Source organism: Salvelinus sp. IW2-2015, linkage group LG4q.1:29 (genome assembly GCF_002910315.2).
Source record: "Salvelinus sp. IW2-2015 linkage group LG4q.1:29, ASM291031v2, whole genome shotgun sequence".
Classification (NCBI taxonomy): Eukaryota; Metazoa; Chordata; class Actinopteri; order Salmoniformes; family Salmonidae; genus Salvelinus; species Salvelinus sp. IW2-2015.
In genome coordinates, this window is record NC_036842.1 from 48,084,735 (window position 1) to 48,111,772 (window position 27,038).

General features: G+C 42.2%; 1 protein-coding gene and 1 long non-coding RNA gene across 3 annotated transcripts; one reads left to right on the plus strand and one right to left on the minus strand.

Moving 5' to 3' along the window:
* Window positions 1-889: 889 nt before the first annotated feature.
* On the minus strand, window positions 890-27,038 carry oaz2a (ornithine decarboxylase antizyme 2a). Its single transcript, XM_023984838.2, is given in 6 exon segments — window positions 890-3,394; window positions 5,506-5,591; window positions 7,915-8,087; window positions 17,505-17,585; window positions 17,587-17,653; window positions 26,805-27,038. Coding segments are annotated over 6 exon segments (648 nt in total). The 5' UTR covers window positions 26,915-27,038; the 3' UTR covers window positions 890-3,263.
* On the plus strand, window positions 8,037-11,593 carry LOC139027551 (uncharacterized). Of its 2 annotated transcripts, none has more exons than XR_011479663.1 (2): window positions 8,037-8,121; window positions 11,298-11,593. It is a non-coding gene; the product is annotated as an uncharacterized lncRNA (long non-coding RNA). The 2 variants fall into 2 exon arrangements; XR_011479664.1 differs by having other exon boundaries at window positions 8,044-8,121; window positions 11,344-11,593.

A 27,038-nucleotide genomic window follows, 5' to 3' on the forward strand; every position in this document is an offset into this window, starting at 1 on the left:
TGGGCTTGGCAGAACATCAGGAGTGTCGGGACAGTTTCCCGGAAACAGCTTGAAGATTATTGGTTGAATCGGCAAGAGAGCCCAGTAGGAGAAGAGCGTTTTATAGCCTTTGGCCTACTCATTCTTATAAACAACTCTGCATTTGACTCACCTATTCCATTAATCCCAACATCTTTGTCTCTCACATGCACTAGGTTACTGTTTTGTAGATACCTTTTTGAGGTTTTGTAAAGCCTTGTCTAAATAAGGTTGAGGGGGTAGTTCACAATCACACACACAAGTGTAGGCCTACAGACAGCAGACCCTAAATGTATTTGTGCTACATCTGAAATAAAGGGAAGGCCCACACATGGTGTATTGCTGTTCCCGATTGCTTTATTGCTGCAGTATGATATGATACAAAGGTTTGACTTCACAGAAGTCTTTGTCAGGGCCAGACCACTGAAGTCTAAATGGTGCAGGAAATGGAATAAAGCCCTGGGGATGATGGAGACTTCTGTGAAATCAACACGTATAATATCATAGTGCAGGAATAACACAGTGCACTTTTTTCTACAATTTACTTTTTGTCTCGTTTTTTATGTTTAGGAGGTGGATATGACCGACCCTATTTAGCGTCACTACTACATCGTCCTAATTACTGCCAATTACAGAAGATTAAATGCTAAATTCGACAACCTGTTTGATGGACCGTTGTCAGTACAGGGTCTGTCTGGCTGTCAAATAATGGTGCTCATGAGTCGGTTATTACCGTTTATTAAAATTCCTTTTTTTGATGCCAAAACCCGGGATCAAACCCAGAGACATAAATTCTTACTCAAACACATTCTCTCTCAATTGTCAGCAACTATGCACACACATCCCGATGGATAAACAAACACAAGCCAGATAGATTAAAACAATTTTATTTTTTTCCGCACAGAAAAAGTTAAAGGTATACAAGTATGGATTACCATTTCATGATTCTCTGTATGCCACTGTAAACAAAACAACTAAACTAGGCTATAAGAAACAATCAACAAAGAAAGATACATCAAAATATAACTCTGAAGATGAATAGACATGATCCTTTTCGTCACTGCTCATTCAACAGCTATAGACGGGTTGGTTGTTTAGCAACACAACTGACGCGTGCGCAACTATGCGGCAAAACTGACTGGGTTGACTTGTAAACTATATTTCTTCAATGTTTATTGAAATCATAATTGCATTTGCATAATGAACACTTGTCTCTCAAATACATCTTTACAGTTGTTGGTTGGTTAGCTAGCAAAAAAAGCATTGACATGAAATCAGTCAAAACAAGACAAGGTATCAAGAACATGATGAAACTAGCTAAAATGAGTAATTTACGATTCCCCACATGGCAGATTCTTGTCATTGTTGGTAGATATCTGGCCAATCAGAATCACAACTCATGGACTTCTGCCCCATTTGAAGTGTGTGTATAGTTTTCGTGACGTCATCTAACTCATCTATGAAGACATCTACACACATGCAAAAATGAAAGCGCCCTGCACATAGGATCCCAAGCACAGATCTCTCTTGACCATGTTCCTCTGAGACAAAATGCTATTGGTAGGGGAATATATTTGTATACTGCTTTCCTGAACAAACCAGGTCACCCTAGCACTGTTTTAGGGATATTGTTAGTGTGAGAGAGAAAATTAAGCCAGTGTCCTATAGGATTACTGTTGACTGGAACTTTTTAACTGTTACTGCTGAATGTAGAACTATTTCTTTGGCAATTCTGTCTGGTTTGCACGGCAAAACAAAATAGAAGGCGCTGGCCACATCTCCGTAATGGACCCTAATGCACTTCCACTCGATTTTACGTGTCTACCAAAAGTGCTTGTGTTGTGACTTTTCCCTTCATGGGTTGGTTTCCTTTTTGCCACATTGCTTTGGGTAGCTAGGGATGAATGTGGGAAATGGGGAACATTATACAGTAAGACTGAAGTGTAAAACAGAACATTGCACTCTTTTCTTAGGCGGAAAAGGCCCCACCACAACCCTCTCAAAATAGTTTCAATTGCGCAGAGGTGTTGTTGGGGGTGGTACTACTAGTACAAAAGGGCTCTGGTTGATAAAATGAATATCTTCGTATACAGTTCTAACTGGGATTGAAACCAGGAAAAGCTGTCTCAGCCCATTCTTATATCGCTTCAATGTATTTGCAAAATGATGAGGGCTAAGTCTAGCCATGTCTATGTGGTGACTTATGTGCCGAGTGAGAATGGATTACAACATTTATGTTTAATGCTCTTCCACTCTTCTCGATGTACCTCTACTGGCTCAATAATTCAGATGTTGTTAGTTTCACAGGCTCATTGCGTAGCTGAGCGACCTCAAGTGAGGGGAACGCACGTCATTGCTGCAGAGAGCTGTGAACTAGATTGCCCTGACCCAACATTCAAAACAACAACCTTCGCTCAGCTTTCAAATATCAGATGAGACTAACATCACGCTAACTATAATCTGATAAGAAAATAAGAAAACCGTAAACTGAAAGATCATAGCTAGTGACGCAAAAGTAGGAATGATGACTTAATATACCCAAAAGTTTGAGAAAAAATATATATGTTATAGAATGAATGCAATTGTAACCGAAAGATCAGTGTTATACTTGTCCCTATCATAGAAAAAATACAAGCAGAACAATTAATTAATTCATGTTGACCCAACCATACACAGGCAAATATCCCCTTAAGATAATTCCCTTATGCTACCCATTACATTGCTGTCCCTACTAAACAAGCCCTGCTTTGTATAGAAACTACTGTACATTAAAAGACCCAAGTCAGGCTCTTTGATATTCCGTGCAAGCTGTCAGAGTATAGATATGCTTCTTCCAGCCAAAAAGTCACCCTGTTGGATTGTTGTGGGCAGGCATGTAAAGCCTGGCATGGAGTGGAGCCCATCGGTGGGGCGATTAGTAAAATCTGAACCAATCGGGTGATGACTCGGTCCAAGCTCCGCCCTTCCATGCTCCACCGCTGTGCTCATCAGGGGAAGATGTATCACCACAGAGATCTTAGCATCCCCAAGCAGCACACCCCTCTTATAATAGAGTCTACAAAAGTGTGACAACCCAATCAATGAGAAGGGTAGAGGTTTGGGTGGAAGAGTATCTTTGGGGTTAGGGAGGGGGCACACAGTTTGAGGATGGGGGACAGGGATGAAGGCAGCTGGCGGGAGGGGTTCTGTGGGGGTCATGGGTGGGCTAGGGAGCGGCAGGGTGGTCCGGTGTTACAATGTTTCATTCACTCCTCATCGGAGCTGCTGTTTTCCAGAGAGTAGACCATGAAGATGAGGTCTGTCCGAGCCGGCACCAGAGGGTTGCCGGGTTTCACCACCTCAAAGCCCATGTAGTGGAAAGTCTTTATGATGGATACTGTTCAGAGAGAAAGAGAGACCATACAGAGAAGTTAGTGAACCTAGCAGGACCAGGACAGGATTAACCAGTGTTGTGGCCATTCTGTCTTGGGTAGCAGATTAGAAGCACTATCTAAGCTTAACTTCGCTAGAACATCACTGCCACTTCTAATCAAGATACTTTTGGTCATGTAGTGTATGTGGACACCTGCTCATCGAACATCTTATTCCAAATTCATAGGCATTAATATGGAGTTGGTCTCCCCTTTGCTGCTAGAAGAGCCTCCACTTTCTTGGAAAGCTTTCCACTAGATGGTGGGGTGGCAGGTAGCCTAGTGGTTAGAGCGTTGAACTAGTAACCGAAAGGTTGCAAGATCGAATCCCGAGCTGACAAGGTAAAAATCTGTTGTTCTGCCCCTGAACAAGGCAGTTAACCCACTGTTCCTAGGCCATCATTGAAAATAAGAATTTCTTCTTAACTGACTTGCCTGGTTAAATAAAGGTAAATAAAATAAAAATGGTGGAACATTGCTGCGAGAACTTGCTTCCATTCAGTCACGAGCATGAGTGAGGTTGGGCATTGATGTTGGGTGATTAGGCATGGTTCACAGTCGGCGTTCCATTCTACCTCAAAGGTGTTTGATGGGTTTGAGGTCAGGGCTTTGAGTCAAGTTCTTCTACGCCGATCTCGACAAACCATTTCTGTATGGACCTCGCTTTGTGCATGGGAGCATTGTCATGCTGAAAACAGGAAAAGGCTTTCCCCAAACTGTTGCCACAAAGTTGGAAGCACAGAATCGTCTAGAATGTCATTGTATGCTGTAGCGTACAATGATATCCCTTCACAGGAACTAAGAGGCTTAGCCCGAACCATGAAAAACAGCCCCAGACCATTGTTCCTCCTCTACCAAACTTTACAATTGGGACTAGGCATTCGGGCGGGTAGCGTTCCCCTGGCATCCGCCAAACCCAGAATCGTCCATCGGACTGCCAGATGGTGAATCGTGATTCATCACTCCAGAGAACGCGTTTCCACTGCTCCAGAGTCCAATGGCGGCGAGCTTTGCGCCGACCCTTGGCATTGCGCATGGTGATCTTAGGCTTGTGTGCGGCTCCTCGGACACGGAACCCCATTTCATGAAGCTCCCGACAAACAGTTCTTGTGCTGACGTTGCTTCCAGAGGCTGTTTGGAACTCAGTAGTGAGTGTTGCAACCGAGGACAGACAATTTTTACGCATTCTGTGAGTTTGTGTGGCCTACCACTTCGCGGCTGAGCCGTTGTTGCTCCTAGATGTTTCCAATTCACAAGAACAGCACTTAGTTGACCGGGGCAGCTCTAGCAGGGCAGAAATTAGACGAACTGACTTGTTGTCAAGGTGGCATCCTATGACGGTGCCAAGTGGAAAGTCACCGAGCTGTTCAGTAAGGCCATTATACAGCCAATGTTTATCTATGGAGATTGCATGGCTGTGTGCTCGATTTTATACACCAGTTAACAACGGGTGTGGTTCATTTGAAGGGGTGTCCACATACTTTGTATGTATAGTGTACATGGACGTTATTAATATACAAAAGGATAGCTCAATCAAATGTCATTATCCATTTAATGTTTTTTTTTTCTCCAAGGAAATGTTCTACAGTTGGAAAGGAACTGCAACCCTTGCTTTCCAATGTGTATCATAGTCTAAACATCTAATTGGGACAGTTTAAGTACATTATATGGACATGAATTAGCATGCTAATCCTAACCACCAATTATGTGCCCATTAAAGCTAGAACTGGCAGTTGCTTCATCCATTTGTGACTTATACATTAATGATATATAGCCATTGATTCTTTAAGAATATAACTTATAAATGCCCCATGAGCCTAGTTTAAATGTCATACCTCATCAAAACCCCAAATATAAGATTGTTTACAAGATTAGAGTAAAACAATGTAAATGTAAACAAACAGTGTATAGCCTCAACATGTTTAAAACTATAATTTTGATATCATGGATGGTCAGTCCTTGCATCCATCCAGAGCTTTTCACCAAAACAGAGGCGGGGTGAAATTTTTTTTGTTTCAAATAAGAATTCTAGCTGCACTCCTCTTTTGAATCCAGCACTAAATAGCGGAGCGCTTACATCGATCCTCTCTGGCTCTATCGAACCACAAGAACACGTAGTTGACTTTCAGCTTCTCCTCAGCAAACTCCAGCAGGCTGGTGAGCCTGGGGAGAAAGAGAAGGGGGAGAGAATGAGATGATGCACTGTTTTTACATAAGATAGTAGACTTACATAATAATGCAGTGGCAGCTGCAGTGCCCCTTAGAATTAGCTCGTTAGCTCTGCAGAGTTGGAGAAGCCGCTGAGACGGTGCTGGCACTGTGCCAAGGCTGTGCCAAGAGGATATTGACATGACACTGATGACATATTACATGACGATGCAGCGTAAATGGCTCATTTCTATTCATAAGAGGAATGGACTAGAGCAGTGTTCCCCAACCCCATTCCTCGAGTACCCCCAACAGTACATATTTTTGTAGTGGCCCTGTTGACAAGTAGAAACATACCTGATTCAACTATTGATCAAACCCTTGACAAGTTGAATGAATCAGGTGTTTTTGTTCTGGACTACAACAGAAATGTGTGCTATTTGGGGTACTCGAGGACCGGAGTTGGGAAATACTGGACTAGAGAGAGAGAATAGCCTCCCTGAAATGCATTGTTTCAAGTTTTATTAATCATATGTAAGTGACATGCATGCAGGGCCGGATTACCGAACAAGCACACAGGGTATGTGCCCCTCGGGACAAAATGTGTAGAATAGCGTTATAAACTGCACATTTTTCTCTTCGCACCATGGCAAAATGCTGTAAGTCAGATTTCTACCGCCGAATATCTTCAGGAGCATTAGGAAGTAGAGGCGCTGTTGCACCCTCTTGACTACTGGTGATGTTGTTGGTCCATGTCAAGTCCTCGGTGATGTGGACGCCGAGGAACTTAAAACTACTGACTATCGGAAGTCCCGTTCATGTGGATCGGAGCAAGTCAACAATCAAATATTTCGTTTTGCTGACATTGAGGGAGCTGAACTGTAGTCAATTAACAGAATTCTCACAAAGGTGTTCCTCTGGTCCAGATCAGAGTATGTGAGTGGAGTTGAGTGGTCGGAAATCCCGCTCATTGCTCATGGAGCGGTGGCTTGCACACCACTCTGGCGCTCCACGTCCTTTCCAACTGCTCCGCTAAAAACCGCTCCTCGCTCAAAGGGAAATAAAACTGCTGCTCCAAATTCACTCCATTCATTCAAATCACAATTTAACCAACACACATCTATTCTTTTTGACTACCTGGACCTACCATTTGGTTTTGAAGTATTGAAACCAAATCTCCAGAGTGGCGCAGCAGTCTAAGGCACTGCATCTCAGTGCAAGACGCGTCACTACAGTCTGTAGAGGCTGTATCACATCTGGCCGTGATTGGGAATCCCGTCGGGCGGCGCACAATTGGCCCAGCGTCATCCGGGTTTGGCCGGGGTAGGCCATCATTGTAAATAAGAATTTGTTCTTAACTGACTTGCCGAGTTAAATAAAATATGATTTGAATGAAAAGTATTTCAATAAATAAACAGGAAAAAGTGACTGTAAGAAGTGCTTATAATTTCAAGTAGGCTACATGTCATACAGTATTAAACAGCATATAAAACACTCTAAATAGGTCAGGAGCCAGACAGGTAACCTAAGAAGGAACAATTCATTTATTATTTAGGCTATATTATTTAAATTATTTCAAGGCTATAGCCTTCAAATAAATAAATAGTGAAGCATTTGAATGTGTGACACACTAGGCAGGGACACGAAGCGCTCAGAATTTAAACATTTAGTTGTATTAAATAGTTATAGTTTATAAATTGCACATAAGCTGTGACTTACTTAGAATTAAATATACATTTAAAAAATGCCTTATTAGGCTCAGTCTTATGTGCCTTTTGAATTCATTTTTAGAAACATGAGTTTGGCCAGAGTCTGGTCCCTGGAGAGCAGGCCAGCAGAGGAGAATACCCTCTCAGCGCTTGCAGAGCCACTGGGGACGCTTAACACTCTTTGTGCCACTCTTGCCATGCTGTGCGTCAATGTGTATTTTTTTTCTGTAGGTAGGCCTAAAGGATTTTAGATAAAATAATCCTATCAAAACTGAAAGCTCCTTGAAAGAGGTAATATGCCAGGCCTATTGGGCTAAAATCAATCATTGCCTATTGTATAGATAATAGAACGAAAATTAGATCAGATTTTTTGTTGATAAATACTTTGCTACAATGACACACTTAGCTAGCTACCCACCTCGTCCTTTCTGTTAGCATGTGCACACTCCATTGTCCTTATACTATAAATGTTGTCAGAGTATAACTTGCATGTGAAATTAGTAACCTAACAGGTCATCCAACATTTCTGTAATGGGTGTCTGCAGGCAAGCTGGTAGGTCTTAACAAGGGGTATGTGTCTCAAAGCTGTATGTAACACCCTGCCTGTCTGCGTGTGTGCCTATGCTTACCCCTCTTTGCTGCCCTCCGCCAGCGCCCCAGTGGGGATCTCCAGAAAGAGGCTGTCCGAGGAGAGGGCTGTTTCCCAGCAGGCCGTGCGGCACTCGCTCAGTTGGTAGTGGAAGTGCAGGATGGCTGGTGTCCCATTGACAGGAGCTGCCCGCGTCACCGTAAGCCTCTCGTCCTTTAGTGGAGAGGAAGGGAGGACAGACGAAAAGGTAAATTTCCTGAAGATAATTTGTGTGCTTGCGTCATACAAACTGTTCACACAGCACTCTGACACCTAGCTCTTTTAAGACAACGACAGTGGCCGTGGCGTTTTTCAAACGAGTGGGTATGGGGATTAGAGTATTATGTATAAATTCTCTAAACCTTGAAAGAATGCAGATTTTTTTTCTATTGACTGTATTAAATCTCATGAGTTTCCCATGGAATATTTGAGGTAAAACCAACGAAGTACAGTATATAAACCCTGGATTGCTGATGCTATGTATTGGCCAATGAGAAGCTTAAAAGCCACCAGTCAGCCACATTGGTATTCCCCAGTAGGAGCAGTCCTCCATAGGAATGAATGGAATTCTACAGTATTTCAATTAAATGTTTCAAGAACAAAATGACATCTATTTAAAGACTGACTGACACTAAAAAAAACAATTAATCCCTTTGAAAACGGCCCATGTGGCATCGATATGAGTCAGAAACATTTTTTTTGGGGGGGGGGGGGGCGGGCACCGTTGCATTGGATGTTGGCATAAACACCATGGCAATTATGCACTCCAACTGTTATTATATGCAACATGCATCAATCCACTGTAGGCCTATCTAACAATGTAAATATTATCCCAGCATCACTCCCGTAGTGCAGTTTCTCTGGACCACCGCAAGGTCAGAGTCCAGACAGGCTAGGCCTATTTTAGGAAACTTTCTGAATGGACATAGAGAGAATTAGCAAGCTGATACACACACACTTAAAAGGACCCATCAACCAAAGCCACCTGCAGCGCATCTCACTCACACATAAGCGAATCAATTTCTCCTTTCCCCAAAAACCTTGCCCTAGCTTTAAATCCTTTCTGTAGGATATCAAAAACTAGTCTACATTACAGGATAATGCTAAATCAATGTAGCCTATCATGTAAATTGAGGGGGAAAGTTAAAATCAAATTGTATTTGTCACATGCGCCGAATACCAACAGGTGTAGACCTTACCGTGAAAAGCTTACAAGGCCTTAACCAACAATGCAGTTTTAAGGGGAAGATCGAGACAGCTGTGATATACAATGCCTTCCGAAAGTATTCACACCCATTGACTTTTTCTACATTTTGTTGTGTTACAAAATTGGGATTATAATGGATTTAATTGTATTTTTTCTTGACGATCTACACAAAATACTCCAAAGTGAAAGAGAAATTCTAACACTTTTAAAGATGAATGAAAAATAACACTAATATATCTTGATTAGATATACTGTAGTCAATACATGTTAGAATCACCTTTGGCAGCGATTACAGCTGTGAGTATTTTGGGGTAAGTCTCTAAGAGCTTTGCACACCTGGATTGTACAATATTTGCCCTTTTTTTTTTTTTTTAACTCTTCAAGCTCTGTCAAGTCGGTTGTTGATCATTGCTCGAAATCCATTTGAAAGTTCTGCCATAGATTTCCAAGCCGGTTTAAATCAAAACTTTAATTAGGTCACTCGATGTTCAATGTCGTCTTGGTAAGCAACTCCTGTGTATATTTGGCCTTGAGTTTTAGGTTATTGTCCTGCTGAAAGGTGATTTGTCTCCCAGGGTCTGTTGGAAATCCACTAGGATTTTGCCTGTGCTTACATCTGTATTCTGTTTCTTTTTATATAAAAAAAAAACTCCATAGTCCTTGCAGTTGACAAGCATTCCCATATAATGCAGCCACCACTAGGCTTGAAAATATGAATTGGTACTCAGTGATGTGTTGGATTTGCCCCAAACAACAATGCTTTGTATTCAGGATAAAAATGTTTATTTATTAGCCAAAAACCTCTGGTCTTTGTGGTTGAATCTGTGCTTGAAATTCATTACTCGACTGAGGGACCTTTACAGATAATTGTATGTGTGGGGTACAGAGATGTGGTAATCATTCAAAAAAATCATGTTAACCACTATTATTGCACTCATAGTCCATGCAATTTGTGACTTAATCAAATGTTTACTCCTGAATGTATTTAGGCTTACAATAACAAAGAGGTTGAATACTTATGGATTAAAAGACATTTCAGCTTACGTTTTAATTCATTTCAAAACATTTCTAAAAACAAAATTCTACTTTGCCATTGTGTGGTATTGTGTGTATATCAGTGGCACAACATCTCAATTGAACCCATTTTAAATTCAGACTGTAACATAACAAAATGTGGAAAAAGTCAGTGTGAATACTTTCTGAAGGCACTGTAGGCCTAGGCTATGAAGATGAAATTGACAACCATTAGAAAATAGAAACACATAAACGCAACCTGTCCATAGGCTATTAGCCATTGATTAATTTTAGTGAAGCAATGGGTAGTTATGTTGACACTAAGCCTGCATTTACATTTTAGTGCTCTATCTAAATCTGTGACACCACTTATTGATATGGGTAACCTAAACTCCGGCGGATATTTCACTGTTCATCTCCGCTGGCAACTCTCCTATCCCTTCCCCCTCTCTCTAGCAAGTAGCCTAGGCTATACTGAAAATTATTAGCTCCGGTATGATGTGATCCCATTGGCTAAATTCATACATTGTCGCAATGATACATTGCAAAAAAATTAAATAAAAATAACAAAAACAAAAATAAAAAAAACAGGCAGAGAAATTCAAACATTCATTCACACAACGAACCCACAGACCTGTCAGCGGCAGACTGTCAGTGGCTGGCTATATAGCCTTCCCTGTATTTTTTGTTGTCTTAAAAAGATTCTGACAAGGTCTCCAGTCATATAAAATGTAAATTTTTGCCAGGAGGAGAAATGTCTCTCTATTTGCCATTTCTAACATAGGCATTGGAATTCTTCCATGCAGCTCTCACGCAGTAACGTACGCTACATATACCTACAATAAAGCAATGTTTGGTAAAGTTTTATATAGGCCTATATGCGTTTATTCAAACAAATTATAAAAACAGGATCATCGCATAGTTTAATTAATTCAATGCCTGTGTTTGTAGCCATGCGTTCAATGTTAGGTTAGGCTATATGTTGTTTGAGATCAATTGTTTTGTATTGTTTAAACAAAGTTTTACAATATCATGGAAACAAAAATATATACTAAACAAAAATATAAACCCAGCATGTAAAGTGTTGGTCCCATGTTTCATGAGCTGAAATAAAAGATCCTTGAAAATTTCCATATGCACAAAAAGCTTATTTCTCTCAAAAGGTGATTCAAGTTTTGAGGGACCGTGCATTTGGTATGCTTACTGCAGGAATGCCCACCAGAGCTGTTGCCAGAGGATTGAATGTTAATCTCTCCACCATAAGTCGCCTATGTAATTTTAGAGAATTTGGCTGTATGTCCAACCGGCCTCACAACCGTAGACCACGTGCAACCACGCCAGCCCAGGACCTCCACATCGTGCTTCTTCACCTGCAAGATCGTCTGAGACAAGCCACCCGGACAGCTGATGAAACTGAGAAGTATTTCTGTCTGTAATAAAGCCTTTTTGTGGAGAAAGACACCTTTTTGTGTATTGTCATTTTGGTTGTGAAGTGCAATTTCAAAAAAATGTTGTCCTTTCTTTATAACAAAATGCAATTGACCACTTGGCTGTCTATTGGTTCAACTTGTCACAGGCCCTCCCAGTCAACACCACCTCATAAGATGAGGAAGTACATTGTTTATGAGGATTGCCTGCTGCAGTTGTTCGAAAGATGTCCAGTTTGCAGCCGAACATGCAACATAGAGAAGACCAACGAGGGGACCCTCAGCATTACACAGACATGGCCTCGCTGTGAGCATTCCTATACATTAAACGGGGAGGACACTTGAATCAGGTTAGTGACATCTGACCTGGTCAAAACAGTTTTGAGTTTTGTCCCAATTCACCTTCATAACCTAAGCTGGTGGAATCAGCCTGATTGCTGTGTTTTCCCATTCTATTTCACTTCACATATCATGATATCTGAAGTGAAATAGAAAGAAAGGTGAATGCAGCGATCAGGTTGGTTCCACCATGCTAATTCATATTTCTTCCTGTAAGAAACATTTCAATTTAACCCTATCCATATATGCCAATTCCCATGAGTGTAAAGGGTTAAGGAAAATGTTTTTATTTGTATGTTTAGCTCACATAATACAATGTAAAAGTATGGCTTCAAGACAGCGTTTCCTGTCAGTCATCGAGTGTATATATATATATATATATATATATATATATATATATATACAGTGAGGGAAAAAAGTATTTGATCCCCTGCTGATTTTGTACGTTTGCCCACTGACCAAAGATATTATCAGTCTATAATTTTAATGGTAGGTTTATTTGAACAGTGAGAGAGAATAACAACAAAAATATCCAGAAAAATGCATGTCAAAAATGTTATAAATTGATTTGCATTTTAATGAGGGAAATAAGTATTTGACCCCTTCTCAATCAAAAAAGATTTCTGGCTCCCAGGTGTCTTTCATACAGGTAACGAACGGAGATTAGGAGCACACTCTTAAAGGGAGTGCTCCTAATCTCAGTTCTTACCTGTATAAAAGATACCTGTCCACAGAAGCAATCAATCAATCAGATTCCAAACTCTCCACCATGGCCAAGACCAAAGAGCTCTCCAAGGATGTCAGGGACAAGATTGTAGACCTACACAAGGCTGGAATGGGCTACAAGACCATCGCCAAGCAGCTTGGTGAGAAGGTGACAACAGTTTCTGTGATTATTCGCAAATGGAAGAAACACAAAAGACCTGTCAATCTCCCTCAGCCTGGGGCTCCATGCAAGATCTCACCTCGTGAAGTTGCAATGATCATGAGAACGGTGAGGAATCAGCCCAGAACTACACAGGAGGTCTTGTCAATGATCTCAAGGCAGCTGGGACCATAGTCATCAAGAAAACAATTGGTAACACACTATGCCGTGAAGGACTGAAATCCTGCAGCGCCCGCAAGGTCCCCCTGCTCAAGAAAGCACATATACATGCCCGTCTGAAGTTTGCCAATGAACATCTGAATGATTCAGAGGACAACTGGGTGAACGTGTTGTGGTCAGATGAGACCAAAATGGAGTTCTTTGGCATCAACCCAACTTGCCGTGTTTGAGGAGGAGGAATGCTGCCTATGACCCCAAGAAACCATCCCCACCGTCAAACATGGAGGTGGAAACATTATGCTTTGGGGGTGTTTTTCTGCTAAAGGGACAGGACAACTTCACCGCATCAAAGGGACGATGGACGGGGCCATGTACCGTCAAATCTTGGGTGAAAACCTCCTTCCCTCAGCCAGGGTATTGAAAATGGGTCGTGGATGGGTATTCCAGCATGACAATGACCCAAAACACACGGCCAAGGCAACAAAGGAGTGGCTCAAGAAGAAGCACATTAAGGTCCTGGAGTGGCCTAGCCAGTATCCAGACCTTAATCCCATAGAAAATCTGTGGAGGGAGCTGAAGTTTCGAGTTGCCAAACGTCAGCCTCAAAACCTTAATGACTTGAAGAAGATCTGCAAAGAGGAGTGGGACAAAATCCCTCCTGAGATGTGTGCAAACCTGGTGGCCAACTACAAGAAACGTCTGACCTCTGTGATTGCCAACAAGGGTTTTGCCACCAAGTACTAAGTCATGTTTTGCAGAGGGGTCAAATACTTATTTCCCTCATTAAAATGCAAATCAATTCATACAATTTTTGACATGCGTTTTTCTGGATTTTTTTGTTGATATTCTGTCTCTCACTGTTCAAATAAACCTACCATTAAAATTATAGACTGATCATTTCTTTGTCAGTGGGCAAACGTACAAAATCAGCAGGGGATCAAATACTTTTTCCCCTCACTGTATATATAAAAATCACTGGGTAAAACTAATTTCAACGTCAGTCAATTCAGAAATTGAACTGGACACAGTATCCAATACAACCCCACCTCTGTTTTTGTTATTAAATGTGTTTAATGTTGATCCCCCACCTCTCTTTCGCTCTTCTCATTGGTGGTACCTAATAAAACAGTGGGTAACAGTAGAGCTGCGAGCCTTCTGTTGTCAATGAAAGGGCTCTTTATTTCATACGCGAGGCAAGGATGTTGATATCACAGGTGTGACTGATCTGTTTAAGCCTAACCCTCTTAGCCCACTCTGAGACAGTCACATGTCTGGGGCAAGGACACACCTGTGTGTGTGCAAGTGTGTGCAAAGAGAAGGAGGGTAGAGCAGATTCAGGTGCGAATACACTTGCAAAGAGACTCAAATGTGTGCTTGGGGCCTCCCGAGTGGCGCAGTGGTCTAAGGCACTGCGTCGCTGTGTCACTAGAGGTCCTGGTTCGAGTCCAGGCTCTGTCGCAGCCGGCCGCGACCGGGAGACCCATGGGGTGGCGCACAATTGGCCCAGCGTCATCCGGATTAGGGGAGGGTTTGGCCGGCAGGGATGTTCTTGTCCCATCGCGCTCTAGCGACTCCTGTGGTGGGCCGGGCGCAATGCATGCTGACACGGTCGCCAGGTGTACGGTGTTTCCTCCGACACATTGGTGTGGCTGGCTTCGGGGTTAAGTGGGCATTGTGTCAAGTGCGGCTTGGTTGGGTTGTGTTTCGGAGGACGCACGGCTCTCGACCGTCGCCTCTCCCGAGTCCGTACGGGAGTTGCAGCGATGAGACAAGACTGTAACTACCAATTGCATACCACGAAAAGTAAAAAATAATAAATATATAAAATGTGTGTGTTCAACATCCACGGTAGCACAGATGGTTATTAAGAACCCAAAGGATATTGTGGTAGAGAGCTTCAAGTTCCTCGGTGTCCAAATCAATAAGGAAGTATCATGGTCCAAACAAACCAACACAGTCGTGAAGAGAGCACACCTCTTCCCCCTCAGGAGACTGAAAAGATTTGGCATGAGCCCTCAGATCCTCAAAAAGTTCTAAAGCTGCACCATTGAGAGCATCTTTACTGGCTGCATCACAGCCAGTAAAGTATGGCAACTGTATGTATGGCAACCGCTTGGCATCTGACCGTAAGGCGCTACAGAGGGTAGGGCGTATGGCCCAGTACATCACTGGGGCCGAGCTCCCTGCCATCCAGGACCTCTATACCAGGCTGTCAGAAGAAGGCCCAAATTGTCACAGACTCCAGCCACCAAAGTCAGACTGTTCTTTCTGCTACCACATGGCAATCGGTACCGGATCGCCAAACCTGGGACCAAAAGGCTCCTGAATAGCTTCTACCCCCAAGCCATAAGACTGCTGAACAGTTAATCAAATAGATAGACACACTTTCACACACTTCACATACGTTGCTGCTACTCTGTTTATCATCTATCCTGATTGCCTAGTCACTTTTACCCCTACTTACATGTACATACAGTGCATTCGGAAAAGTATTGAGACCTTGACTTTTTCCACATTTTGTTACCTTACAGCCTTATTCTAAAATTGATACAATAAAACATTTCTCAATCTACACACAATAACCCATAATGACAAAGTGAAAATGTTTTTTTGAAATTTTCGCACATTTATAAAAAAACAAACAGAAATACCTTATTTACATAAGTATTCAGAGCCTTTGTTATGAAACTCAAAATTGAGCTCAGGTGCATCCTGTTTCCATTGATCATCTTTGAGATGTTTCTACAACTTGATTGGAGTCCATCTGTGGTAAATTCAATTGATTGGACATGATTTGTAAAAGCACACACCTGTCTATATAAGGTCCCACAATTGACAGTGCGTGTCCGTAGAGCTCCGAGACAGGATTGTGTAGAGGCACAGATCTGGGGAAGGGTACCAAAAAAATTCTGCAGCATTGAAGGTCCCCAAGAACACAGTTGCCTCCATCATTCTTAAATGGAAGATGTTTGGAACCACCAAGACTCTTCTTAGAGCTGGCCGCCCGGCCAAAGTGAGCAATCGGGGCAGAAGGGCCTTGGTCAGGGATGTGACCAAGAACCCGATGGACACACTGACAAAGCTCCAGAGTTCCTCTGTGGAGATGGGATAACCTTCCAGAAGGACAACCATCTTTGCAGCACTCTACCAATCAGGCCTTTATGGTAGAATGGCCAGACGGAAGCCATTCCTCAGTAAAAGGCACATGACAGCCCGCTTAGACTCTCAGACCATGAGAAACAAGATTCTCTGGTCTGATGAAACCAAGATTGAACACTTTGGCCTGAATGCCAAGTGTCACATCTGGAGGAAACCTGGCACCATCCCTATGGTGAAGCATAGTGGTGGCAGCATCATGCTGTCACAATGTTTTTCAGCGGCAGGGACTGGGAGACTAGTCTGGATTGAGGGAAAGATGAACGGAGCAAAGTACAGAGATAAACTTGAGTGCTCTGGGCCATCAAGACCTCAGACTAGGGTGAAGGTTCACCTACTAACAGGTTAACGACCCTAAGCACACAGACAAGACAGGATCTAACATCTCTGAAGAGACCTGAAAATAGCTGTGCAGCGACGCTCCCATCCAACCTGATCGAGCTTGAGAGGATCTGCAGAGAGGAATGGTAGAAACTCCCCAAAATACAGGTCTGCCAAGCTTGTAGCATCATAGCCAAGAAGACTTGAGGCTGTAATCGCTGCCAAAGGCGCTTCAACAAATTACTGAGTAAAGGGTCTGAATACTTATGTAAATGTGATATTTACATTTTTCAGAAGAACAGTTTTTGCTTTGTCATTATGGAGTATTGTGTGTAGATTGATGAAGGAAAAAACGATTGAATCAATTTTAGAATAAGGCTGTAACCTAACAAAATGTGGAAAAAGTCAAGGGGCCTGAATACTTTCCGAATGCACTGTATTACCTCAATCACCTACACATTGACTCTGTACCAGTAGTCCTTGTATATAGTCTCATTATTGTTATTTAATTGTGTTACCATTTTTTTTATTGTACTTGTTACTCTGCATTGTTGGGAAAGGGCTCGTAAGTAAGCATTTCACTAAATGTCTACACCTTTTGTATTCGGCGTATGTGACATAACATTTGATTTGACTTGATAGTAACTCTTGGACAATGCACACTTTCTAGATCACCATGTACAGAGTCTATGGTTGATAACCTTTCTCAGTTATTTTGACTGCCTCTGTTCAAACCATATATGGCTTCAATATTGTCTGCCAGAGCTATAGATCAGCAGCATTTTCATGTACCATAATTGTACATAAGACACCTTTTTATCAGGTTATTACTTCGACAGTACAATGTGTACATTATACATGCTGACATGGGGTGATCAGGGCAAAATAGGAAGTGCATGTAGGATTCCTGTGTTGTCTCAGCATAAAGAGCATAAATCATTCAATGATATTCAGCTTTTCAGGGCATCCATTTGAGCCCGGCGAGGCTCAGACTCATTTATCATGACCACTTAAGGACTATTTACGGGTTAATGTGATTTGTTGATCAGTGACTGCAATGAAGTTGCCTCTGGGGTTCTCACCTTGTGTAGTAACAGGCCGAGAGAGTGATCCCTGCCAGTCCCTCGCCCACCCGGGATCTTCAAGTGTGGGTGAGGGGCATCAGGAGCACCACAGAGGCCCCGGAGCCTGGTGCCTGGAGCAGTGGAACCTGGAGCCCACTAACAAAGAACTGCAGAGAGGGGATGGAAGGAAAAAGAGAGAGATAGAGATGAATGACCATGCCACAGGATTCATGAAAGAGACATGAAAAGCAGGAGCACTTGACTGATTAAGGTTCAGGTTTAGATTTGTCGGTTTTTGGAGGTTTGGGGCAAGGTTTGGGATATATACGATTTGCCTAGTCTCATTCACCAGCCTTGTGTCTGTTGGCAGCTATTAACTTGATAAAATGTTGGCGGAGATACTATTTCCGTAAAACCATTGATTCAGTGTTTCAACATAGGACCAGGATCAATAAGTAGTTAAAAGGGCCCAGGGTATTTCATCTTCTTTCCTAGAGGTACCAGTTCTGTCCCAAATGGCACCCTATTCCCTACATAGTGCACTACTTTTGACCAGAGCCCTATGGATCCTGGTCAAAAGTAGCACACTATACAGGGAATAAGGTGCCATTTGGGATGCAACCACCGTTACAATAACACTAAGTGGTGCACTGCCATGTCATAAAGTCAACCCACATACTTCCCGTTGCTACTCTACTTGGACATTTATGATTTTAATACAATTAATGGAAGTGGATGGCTAATGGGAACCAAGCACCCAAGTAATAAAAGTGTCCAGTTTGCATTAGATTGATGTCTTTCTTTGGTTGTGTTCAATTTGCCAGCTTGTTGCGTCACTGGCACTACGACAGTCCTACCTTAGTGTTAATCAAGTGCTGTTCCACAAATAGCACCATATAACAGCACCTCGGTAACAACACCTCTTTGCTCCTGCCTATGCCAAAGGCAAAGTAATATAGTTAGGTGTTGAGAAGTCGCAGTGTGCCATCTGCACTGCATCTAATCTCGGCAACCTCAACCTTCACTGTGGCAGGCGATGTCATAGAGAACAAATTGACTTTTACAATAACAACCTGCTGAAGTTAAGTGTTAGCGCTGCCTCTGTCAATGCCTACCCCCTCTGTGTTATTCATGGTTCACCTCACTGCAGTCCTTGGCTGGAACAGCTTGCCCTATTTTTCCCAGAGTCATGTCTAATCAGGGCCTGAAGAATAGTGCATTATACCATGACATGCTGTGCTGTACTTGTCATTGTCTGCTCTCATAAGACGTCTTGTAAACATCCCATAAGACTAAAGCAGCCGCCAAGCCTCTTATCAGATGCAGGTAGTACTGAATGTACAAAATCAGTGGCTTTCACCTTGAGCTTTAAGGCAGGCTGGACAGGCATGGCTGGTTTTAACTTTCTCTCTGGGGCAGACAAGTAAACAAGTATGTGTAAACAACTCTTTGGCCTCAGGGCCTATCGACTAGTAATAAATAATACTAACCCAACCTAAACCATAAACAAAGTAAATAATCAAAATGTCAGGGGTGGCCAACTCTGGTCTCCGGTCCTGCAAATATTGTTATGGAACAAATGTGCGCATACACTGTAGCTACTCAGGAAGGGGGTTGTCTATGCTACCCATTGTTGCAATATGGGGAAAAAATACAAACCAATTTTATTTTCAAAGCTATGAAATTATCAGCACTTAAATCGAAAAGTCACACTACACTGTGGTTTGACTTGAGAGGCTGCTAAGTCTTGTACCAGCAGCAGAGGAACTGCTGTGATGTGAAGAGAAAGGCTCTGGCTTGTGGTGGAAAGGCATGCATCACAAACAAGCGCATGATCTGTAAACACCTCTGCAAATAGCCTCATCGGGGCCCAGGAACACACATCTCGGTCGTTTGGAGTTACGGGGCCTAGTTTCAGGCCAGTAGTAAGAATAGCCCGATGCTCCCGAGGGAGCTTACAAAAACATTGCATGGGCCAGTATTTCCATTAAGAAAATGTGCCGCCGCACATTTGACCGGCAGCATTTTCATTTACCAAAAATTAACCGGACCCATACGCATTGGATGCATAACCCGATTAGGGCATCCAACCACAGTGCTCAGAATGACAAATCACATTTAGATTATGGTAGTTCATCTTAACAGACCATGCAAGTCGAGGACGCAACAACATGGAATTCTTASCCGAATTCCGATGTGTACTTTGAAGATTTTAGAATAATGCCCCATTCACATTAACCATAACTAGTCCATTACGTTGCCATGGAGGTAATTCATTTGAATGGGGACCGTCCACAACGGAGTGGAATCACAACGCCCCCTTACGGTTGAAGGCTCAGTTCATCAGTAGTTCGAAGAACAGGAAGTTGCCGAACCACTGAAGAAGATGAAAATATGTGGTTTTGGACGATGGATTTATGGGATAGCTAGCAACTTGTAAACAATTACACATTCCTATAAGTGAGTACTATTTTAATAGTATGTTAAATAATCCAAATTTACTGTTATGCCAATTATACTTCATAACTGTTGCCTCCCGTTTTAGTTTGTGATGGTAATGACGTTTGTTTTTTATGATAATTATTAGGTGGAGGTCGCTAGCTACAGTATAGCCTAGATTTTAGCTAGCTAACTGCTCTGTAAGCTAGCTTGATTTGCTATAAAGTTATAGAAACAAGTTCAGGAAAAAGTAAACAAAACATGTTTTATTATCAACTGAAACAATATGTTTCCACCTGTCTTGAATAAAAAGGTCATATTTGACAATCTCACAAAATAAATGCGATCCCTGACAAGACACTAGGCTCTCCTCCATCTTATCTTGCATTGTGAAAACCTCCTTAAACTCTCCGTCCAGTAGCTGAACAAGATTGCATGAAGATGACGTATGGCATAATGAAACACGTTACGATGTAAATGAGGCATAACTGTCCACATTTACTTTTCCACAGCCAACAAGACAAGTAACAAACAGCAAAATCACTAGCCTATGTCAATCTACTATACCCCAAAGTAGAAAAGTTGACCTATTCTATTCGTCACCTTGTAGATAAAGAAATAGCCTATTCCTAACAGACTGTGGGACGATAGATTCCAAATTCATACAACCAGTAGGCCTGGGCTACATAAAACAAATTTAAAAGGCAATGAGGCTGATGCAACAGATTAGAATGTTTAGCTTTAAATGTTGATAAACTATTATTTCTTCACATTGTAAGCGCAGCAATGCGAAAATGTTCATTCCATGATGCAATTAGCACAAAAACACTTGTCAAAAGCGCACTGCACATGCGAGCGGTTCCATGTGACATGAAAATATCCATTCGAAATTTAGAAAGAGGGAAGATCTAAAGATGCAACGCGATTTAGAATTGTTGCGCAATGATTGGGTTTATAAAAGCACATTACACTCCAGCAGCAACGAAAGAGCTGTTTGAGGAGCTGAAGCAGCAGATTTTCTGCTCAAAGGTTCTGTATCTGCATGCTGGGCGCATGTGATGAATAAGATACATAACGAATATACACACGCCAATTTATTTCCACAGAATTATGCAAATTAACCGCATAATGTATTTCCATCGACTGGTATTTCCATCGATTAATAGGCAAAAAAACTTTATTTCGCAATGGGATTTTTGGTCCTTTTCCCGGACACATGGCCGTTGCCAATTTTATTAATCTGCTTTTAAAAATAAAATAAAAAAAGATATCGGCCAAAAGCCGGCTATTACTGGCTAACGGAAACCCTGGCATTGGGTCACATTCACTCTGGGGAGTGTCTATGTCTCGCCCGCAGCCAGTGTGGACTGGTGGTTAGCCACGTAAGTTCAGAGGCTTTTCAAATAAATTATTATTTGTCACATGCGCCGAATACAATGGGTGTAGACTTTACGGTGAAATGCTTGCTTACGAGCCCTTCCCAATGATGCAGAGTTAAACACCCTCTGTAGTGCTTTACGGTCGAGGGCAGTGCATTTACCATACCAAGTGGTGATGCAGCCAGTCAAGATGCTATCGATGGTGCAGCTGTAGAACTTTGAGGATTCAAGGGCCCATGACAAATCTTTTCAGCCTCCTGAGAGCATCTTCTCGTGTCCGCTTCACGACTGTTTGGGTGTGTGTGGACCATGTTAAGCCCTTAGTGATATGGGACGCCAAGGAACTTGAAGCTCTTGACCCACTACACTACAGCCCTGTTGATGTGGATGATGGCGTGCTCTCCCCTCTTTCTCCTGTAATCCACGATCAGCTCTTTGGTCCTACTGATGTTGAGGAAGAGGCTGTTGTCCTGGCACCACACTGCCAAGTCTCTGACCTCCTCCCTGTAGGCTGTCTCATTGCTGTCGGTGATCAGGCCTACCACCTCTGTGACGACAGCAAAATTGATGATGATGTTGGAGTTGTGTGTGGCCACGCAATTGTGGGTGAACAAGTACAGGACGGGACTAAGCACACACACCCGAGGGGCCTCTGTGTTGAGGGTCAGCGTGGCAGTGGTGTTGTTGCCTACCCTCACCACCTGCGACCGGCCCGTCAGGAAGTCCAGGATCCAGTTGCAGAGGGAGGTGTTCAGTCCCAGGGTCCCGAGCTTGGCGACGAGCTTGGAGGGGACTATGGTGTTGAAGGCTGAACTGTAGTCTATGAACAGCATTCTCACATAGTTATGTCCCCTCTTGTCCAGGTGGGAGAGGGCAGTGTGAAGTGCAATTGAGATTTTGTCATCTGTGGCTTTGTTGGGGCGGTATGAGACTTGGAGTGGGTCCAGGGTGTCTGGGATGATGGTGTCATGACCAGCCTTTCAAAGCACTTCATAATTACAGATGAGAGTGCTACAGGTCGATAGTCATTGAGGCAGGTTACCTTTGAGTTCCTGGGAACAGGGACAATGGTGGTCAGCCTGAAACATGTTTGGATTATAGACTGGGACAAGGAGAGATTGAAAATGTCTGTGAAGACACTTGCCAGCTGGTCTGTGCATGCTCTGAGAACGCGCCATGGTATTCCGTCTGGCCCGGCTGCCTCACGAGTGTTAACCTGTTAAAAAGTTTTACCTACATCAGCCACAGAGAGCGAGATCACACAGTCATCTGGAACAACAGGGGCTTTCATACAAGACTGTGTGTTGTTTTCCTCTAAGTGAGCATAAAAGGCATTTAGCTCATTTGGAAGTTCTTCGTCACTCACGGGTGGGTTTCCCATTTTAGTCTGTTTATCGTCTGCAAGCCCTGCCACATATAACGAGCATCGGCGCCGGTGTAAATAGGATTCCACTTCCTATGTCGTTTTTCATTTTTTATGTCTCGGAGTTCATAGTTGGCTTTTATGTGTCCATATCTGTGTCCCGTTCCTTGTAAGCGGTAGCTCTAGCCTAGTGCGTAAATGTATTGATGAAGTCCGTGATGGATGTGTAAACTCCTCAATGCTATCAGATGAATCCCAGAACATATCCCAGGCTTGTACTAGCAAAACAGTCTTGTAGCCTCGTGTCTGCTTCATCAGACCACGTCCGTATTGAGCATGTCACTGGTACTTCCTGTTTGAGCTTTTGTTTGTAAGCAGGAACCAGGAGGATAGAGTCGTGGTCTGATTTATTGAAGGGAGGACGAGGGAGGGCTTTCTATGTGTTTCTGTGGGTAGAAAAAAATGGTCTAGCATTTTAGCGCCCCTATTGGCGCAGGAGACGTGTTGGTAGAACGCTTTTAAGTCTCCCTTTGTTAAAGTCTCCGCCCACCAGAAATGCTGCCTCTGGGTGTGCGGTTTTTTGTTTGTTTATAGCCCCATACAGTTCGTAATTCAATCAAAAGTGGTTTCTAGGAGTTACCTTGGAAAGGCTTTGAGAGAGAATTATCTACCAGTTGCTGTTCTTATAGTTGATTTAGTAAATAAAAAATGTAATAGTTAATCTATTGATTATATTATTCCAAATGTGCAGCGCAAAATCTAGCAGTGTAAAAAATTATGCTCTTTGGGCGAATCCTGGAAACTCCTAGTGGGTGACTTGCATTGATTTATTTGTTGTCACTAGCCACATGATTACTCAATGTGTCACGAGATGACGAGAACATTCCAAAAGTTTCAGGAGTGTCACAGCTCCTAAAAAGTTTTGAACCCCCTCAGCATTCTTAGTTGTGCTAACACTTTCTCGGGCACATTCCATTTTTACATTTACATTTTATACATTTACCAGACACTCTTATCCAGAGTGACTTACAGTAGTGAGTGCAGTTTTTTTTTTATTACTTTTTTGTACTGGTCCCTCATGGGGGGAACCCACAACCCTGCCGTTGCAAGCGCAATGTTCTGCCAACTTCCTAAGGAGGTTACGGTTAGGGTTAAATAATGGTGCCACTGCTAATAAAATGCTGAGAACCAGCACCTTTTTCCATTCCCTTATATAGGAAAGCGCCTGTCCTTGCACGAAATGCCAGCTTGTTTTGAAAGGCAACACTCTCGCCCTCTGACATTCAGACCCCCCCTAGTGCCAAAGGGCGCTAGGCTAAATAACCACAGTCACAAGTTGAAAAACGAACAAAAACAAAAACCACTGCAACCTAGTATAAACATTATTCAAGTCTTGCAGCAGTGACCTAGCTTGCACTGTACTGTATTAACATACTGGTGAGGTATTAATCATATTTGTGTTGCAGGCACAGCACTGGGACACAGGGATATAAGTGCGTCATGCACCATGTATTCTCCCGGGACTTGTGTTAGGAGAGTGTGAGAGAGGGGTTGTATAATCACTGGAACCCAGGCAAGCATACCAAACTCTGCTTTAGGGTTTAATATAGAGTAGTGCAATGAGAGAGTACTGTATGGAAGGTCGATAAATAATATGGTCTGAAGGTGATAGGTAAATCCAAAACCCATAGTGCTTTTTGTCTGGTCAGGATTTTTTGATTATTTCAAATATCATGAGTTCTGCAATTATTAATATAACTGGTTTCTTCAGTCCATTTCTCTTGGTGCTGCAGTTGTTTGAGTTTCAACCTTTGGCAGCCTGATTTGAGTTAACTATTCCTTAGATAATGGCTTTGCATTCTATGTTTGCACTGGTGACTGGTTAAGAGTTTGTGTGTGTGGCACACGTCCAAGGAACACAGGGCTCCAAAACAGGATACTATTCCTCGCAAGTCTTCCAGGAAAGCGCTAACAGACTAGCTCCGAGCGAATGGCCAAACCACCTCTTATTAGCCAGTTAATCTATGTGTCAAACCTGAGCTGCTCCAAATATTTTATAACTAGTTTTATACAATTTAAGTGAGTCAACAATATACTATTAACCATACTATTAACCATTGGCCTACTGGATAAACAAATCCTTGCCTACATAGCAAACCAAAAGTTCCCATGAACTTGATGGGTAAGATTTAGAGCTGTACAGTATAAGTGTGAATGTAGGTTCTCGTTTCTAAAAAAAACAAGGATACCAAACTGAGAAGTTCTGGTAATTCGAGCTGCGTGTGCTCATTGGAGACCACCATGTGTACCCTGTCCCGATCCCCTTTCCACTCTTGACTTGGCTTAGGTCAAGAGTATCATGACCACAGTAAATGTCACCTGACAGCCAGAACCTACTACTTACAAACATGTTTATATGACGTTTGTCTTAACCTACAGTACTGTATCAAGTTACATTCAGGATTCCATTTTAGGACAGAACAGCACAAGGTGATCCCTTGAGGAGATCAGTGTACTGTACAGCATGTCATAGCCTCATATTATCTATTCAAAGGGTTCCCCTATCATCCATAGAAATTAATCACATTAGACTAGTAAGAAAATCGTACTGTTAAACAGATAGCGTCCATAGCATCCCACACAGGTTTCCACTGGTGCTTTAGCCACAAGCTAATATAATCTAGTCCAAGCCCATTGGGGGCTCGGCTGGTTGTGTAATAGTGTGAGTCTGTGTGATGTAGGGCAGCTGATGCCTTCTGCTGACAGGGACATAAGCTAGCACGCTAGGGAATGGACCCTGCGCTTGCCACCACACATGTAAAACATGAATGCACATGCGTGCATAGTACACACCCATACTATGTTGTCAATGTAATATTCAATGTAGGCTATTTTGATATTCTTAGCTTCTGCATATCATGTAATGCATACTTTTATGAGACAGGCTGGTGGTATATGATGATGGAATACTGCTGTGGACATTGACACTCATTCTTGAAAAGGCAGTACCATGTTTACCAAGATTGAGTGATAGGCTATAAACGACTCTCCTGATGGAACATGGAAGAAGATTCTGAAGATGATAGCATTGTGGATGCATCACGTCATTATATAGGCTAGTCTAGGAGGCTACTGTTGCTCTGCTGCTTCGACTACAGCTAAGCAACCCCGTCCTGAGGAGCAATTTCCATTTTGACACAAAGCCGATTTATAGATGAAAGCAAAAAAATCTAAGTAGGTCTAGGCATGGGGGTGATATCAGGTCATAGGTAGGCATGGCACCTGGACAAATTATGGCAACAATAGCCTAATAATAAGAGGTGCATCTATATTTTTCCTTATTAACATCTCATTTATATTAAAGGGATACTAACCCTATTGATTTGACTTTCTAAGAAAATATGCGGTATTAGTGCGACATTTGGGCATCAAGAAAATAGGTTACGTTCACTGACTGCACAAAATGAAATGTCCCGTGCGCAGAAAGTACAAGGCGGAAATGTTTTTGGTAATTCGATCCGTCTTCTACGCTGTATGAAAACAACTTCGTAGGACAATTGTTGTAGATTTAGGGCTAAGCATTATAAAAAATATTAAGTATAAGCTAATTTAATTATTGTTGGAGCAATTAAATGCGTAGTGCGCAATAGGGTCATTGTTGAATACATTGATACAAAATTGGCTATAACCAATAACAAACAATATGTTGTCTAGGTTATGCATGTAGGCGTACAAATGCTATTAGGACATGTTACATTATATGGGCCTAGTATGTGACGTCGATACTATTCTATTAGTGTTCATAAATAGTATAGAAAATTCACATGCATAATGCTTGTAAATTAATCTAATCAAAAACCTAAAGCAAATCATGGATACACCAGCTATAATTGATAACCTACAGACAGGAATTACAGACAAATATTCAGTGTTATTATCACAACATGAAATATCTGGTTATTATTGTGTTATTCTGAAAAGTTAAAGGATGGAAAACGAATACATTTAAATATTCATAATCATTTAAATATTAATAATCAATGGTCAGTTTAGCAAATCAATGGGAAAAAAGATTAGGAAAATAAATATCTATAATTGTAGAAATGTATTCGCAAAATCGTGTAAGACATTGCCTACCTTTCCTCGGTATTCAGCATGATACCCTCGAGGAAATCGAAAACGTTATGTCCTTTTTGACAACCAAAGCAATGACTATTTAACAGAAGCTCCACGGAGAAGTGCACCATCCGTAAAAAAACGGAATTAGAGTTAACTCCGGCGCGGTTCTAGCTATATAATATGGGGCTTCAATTCGCAAAAGGACAAGCCGTAGACGCCTCTGCATCGACTAAAGTGTTGATGCTGGAAAGG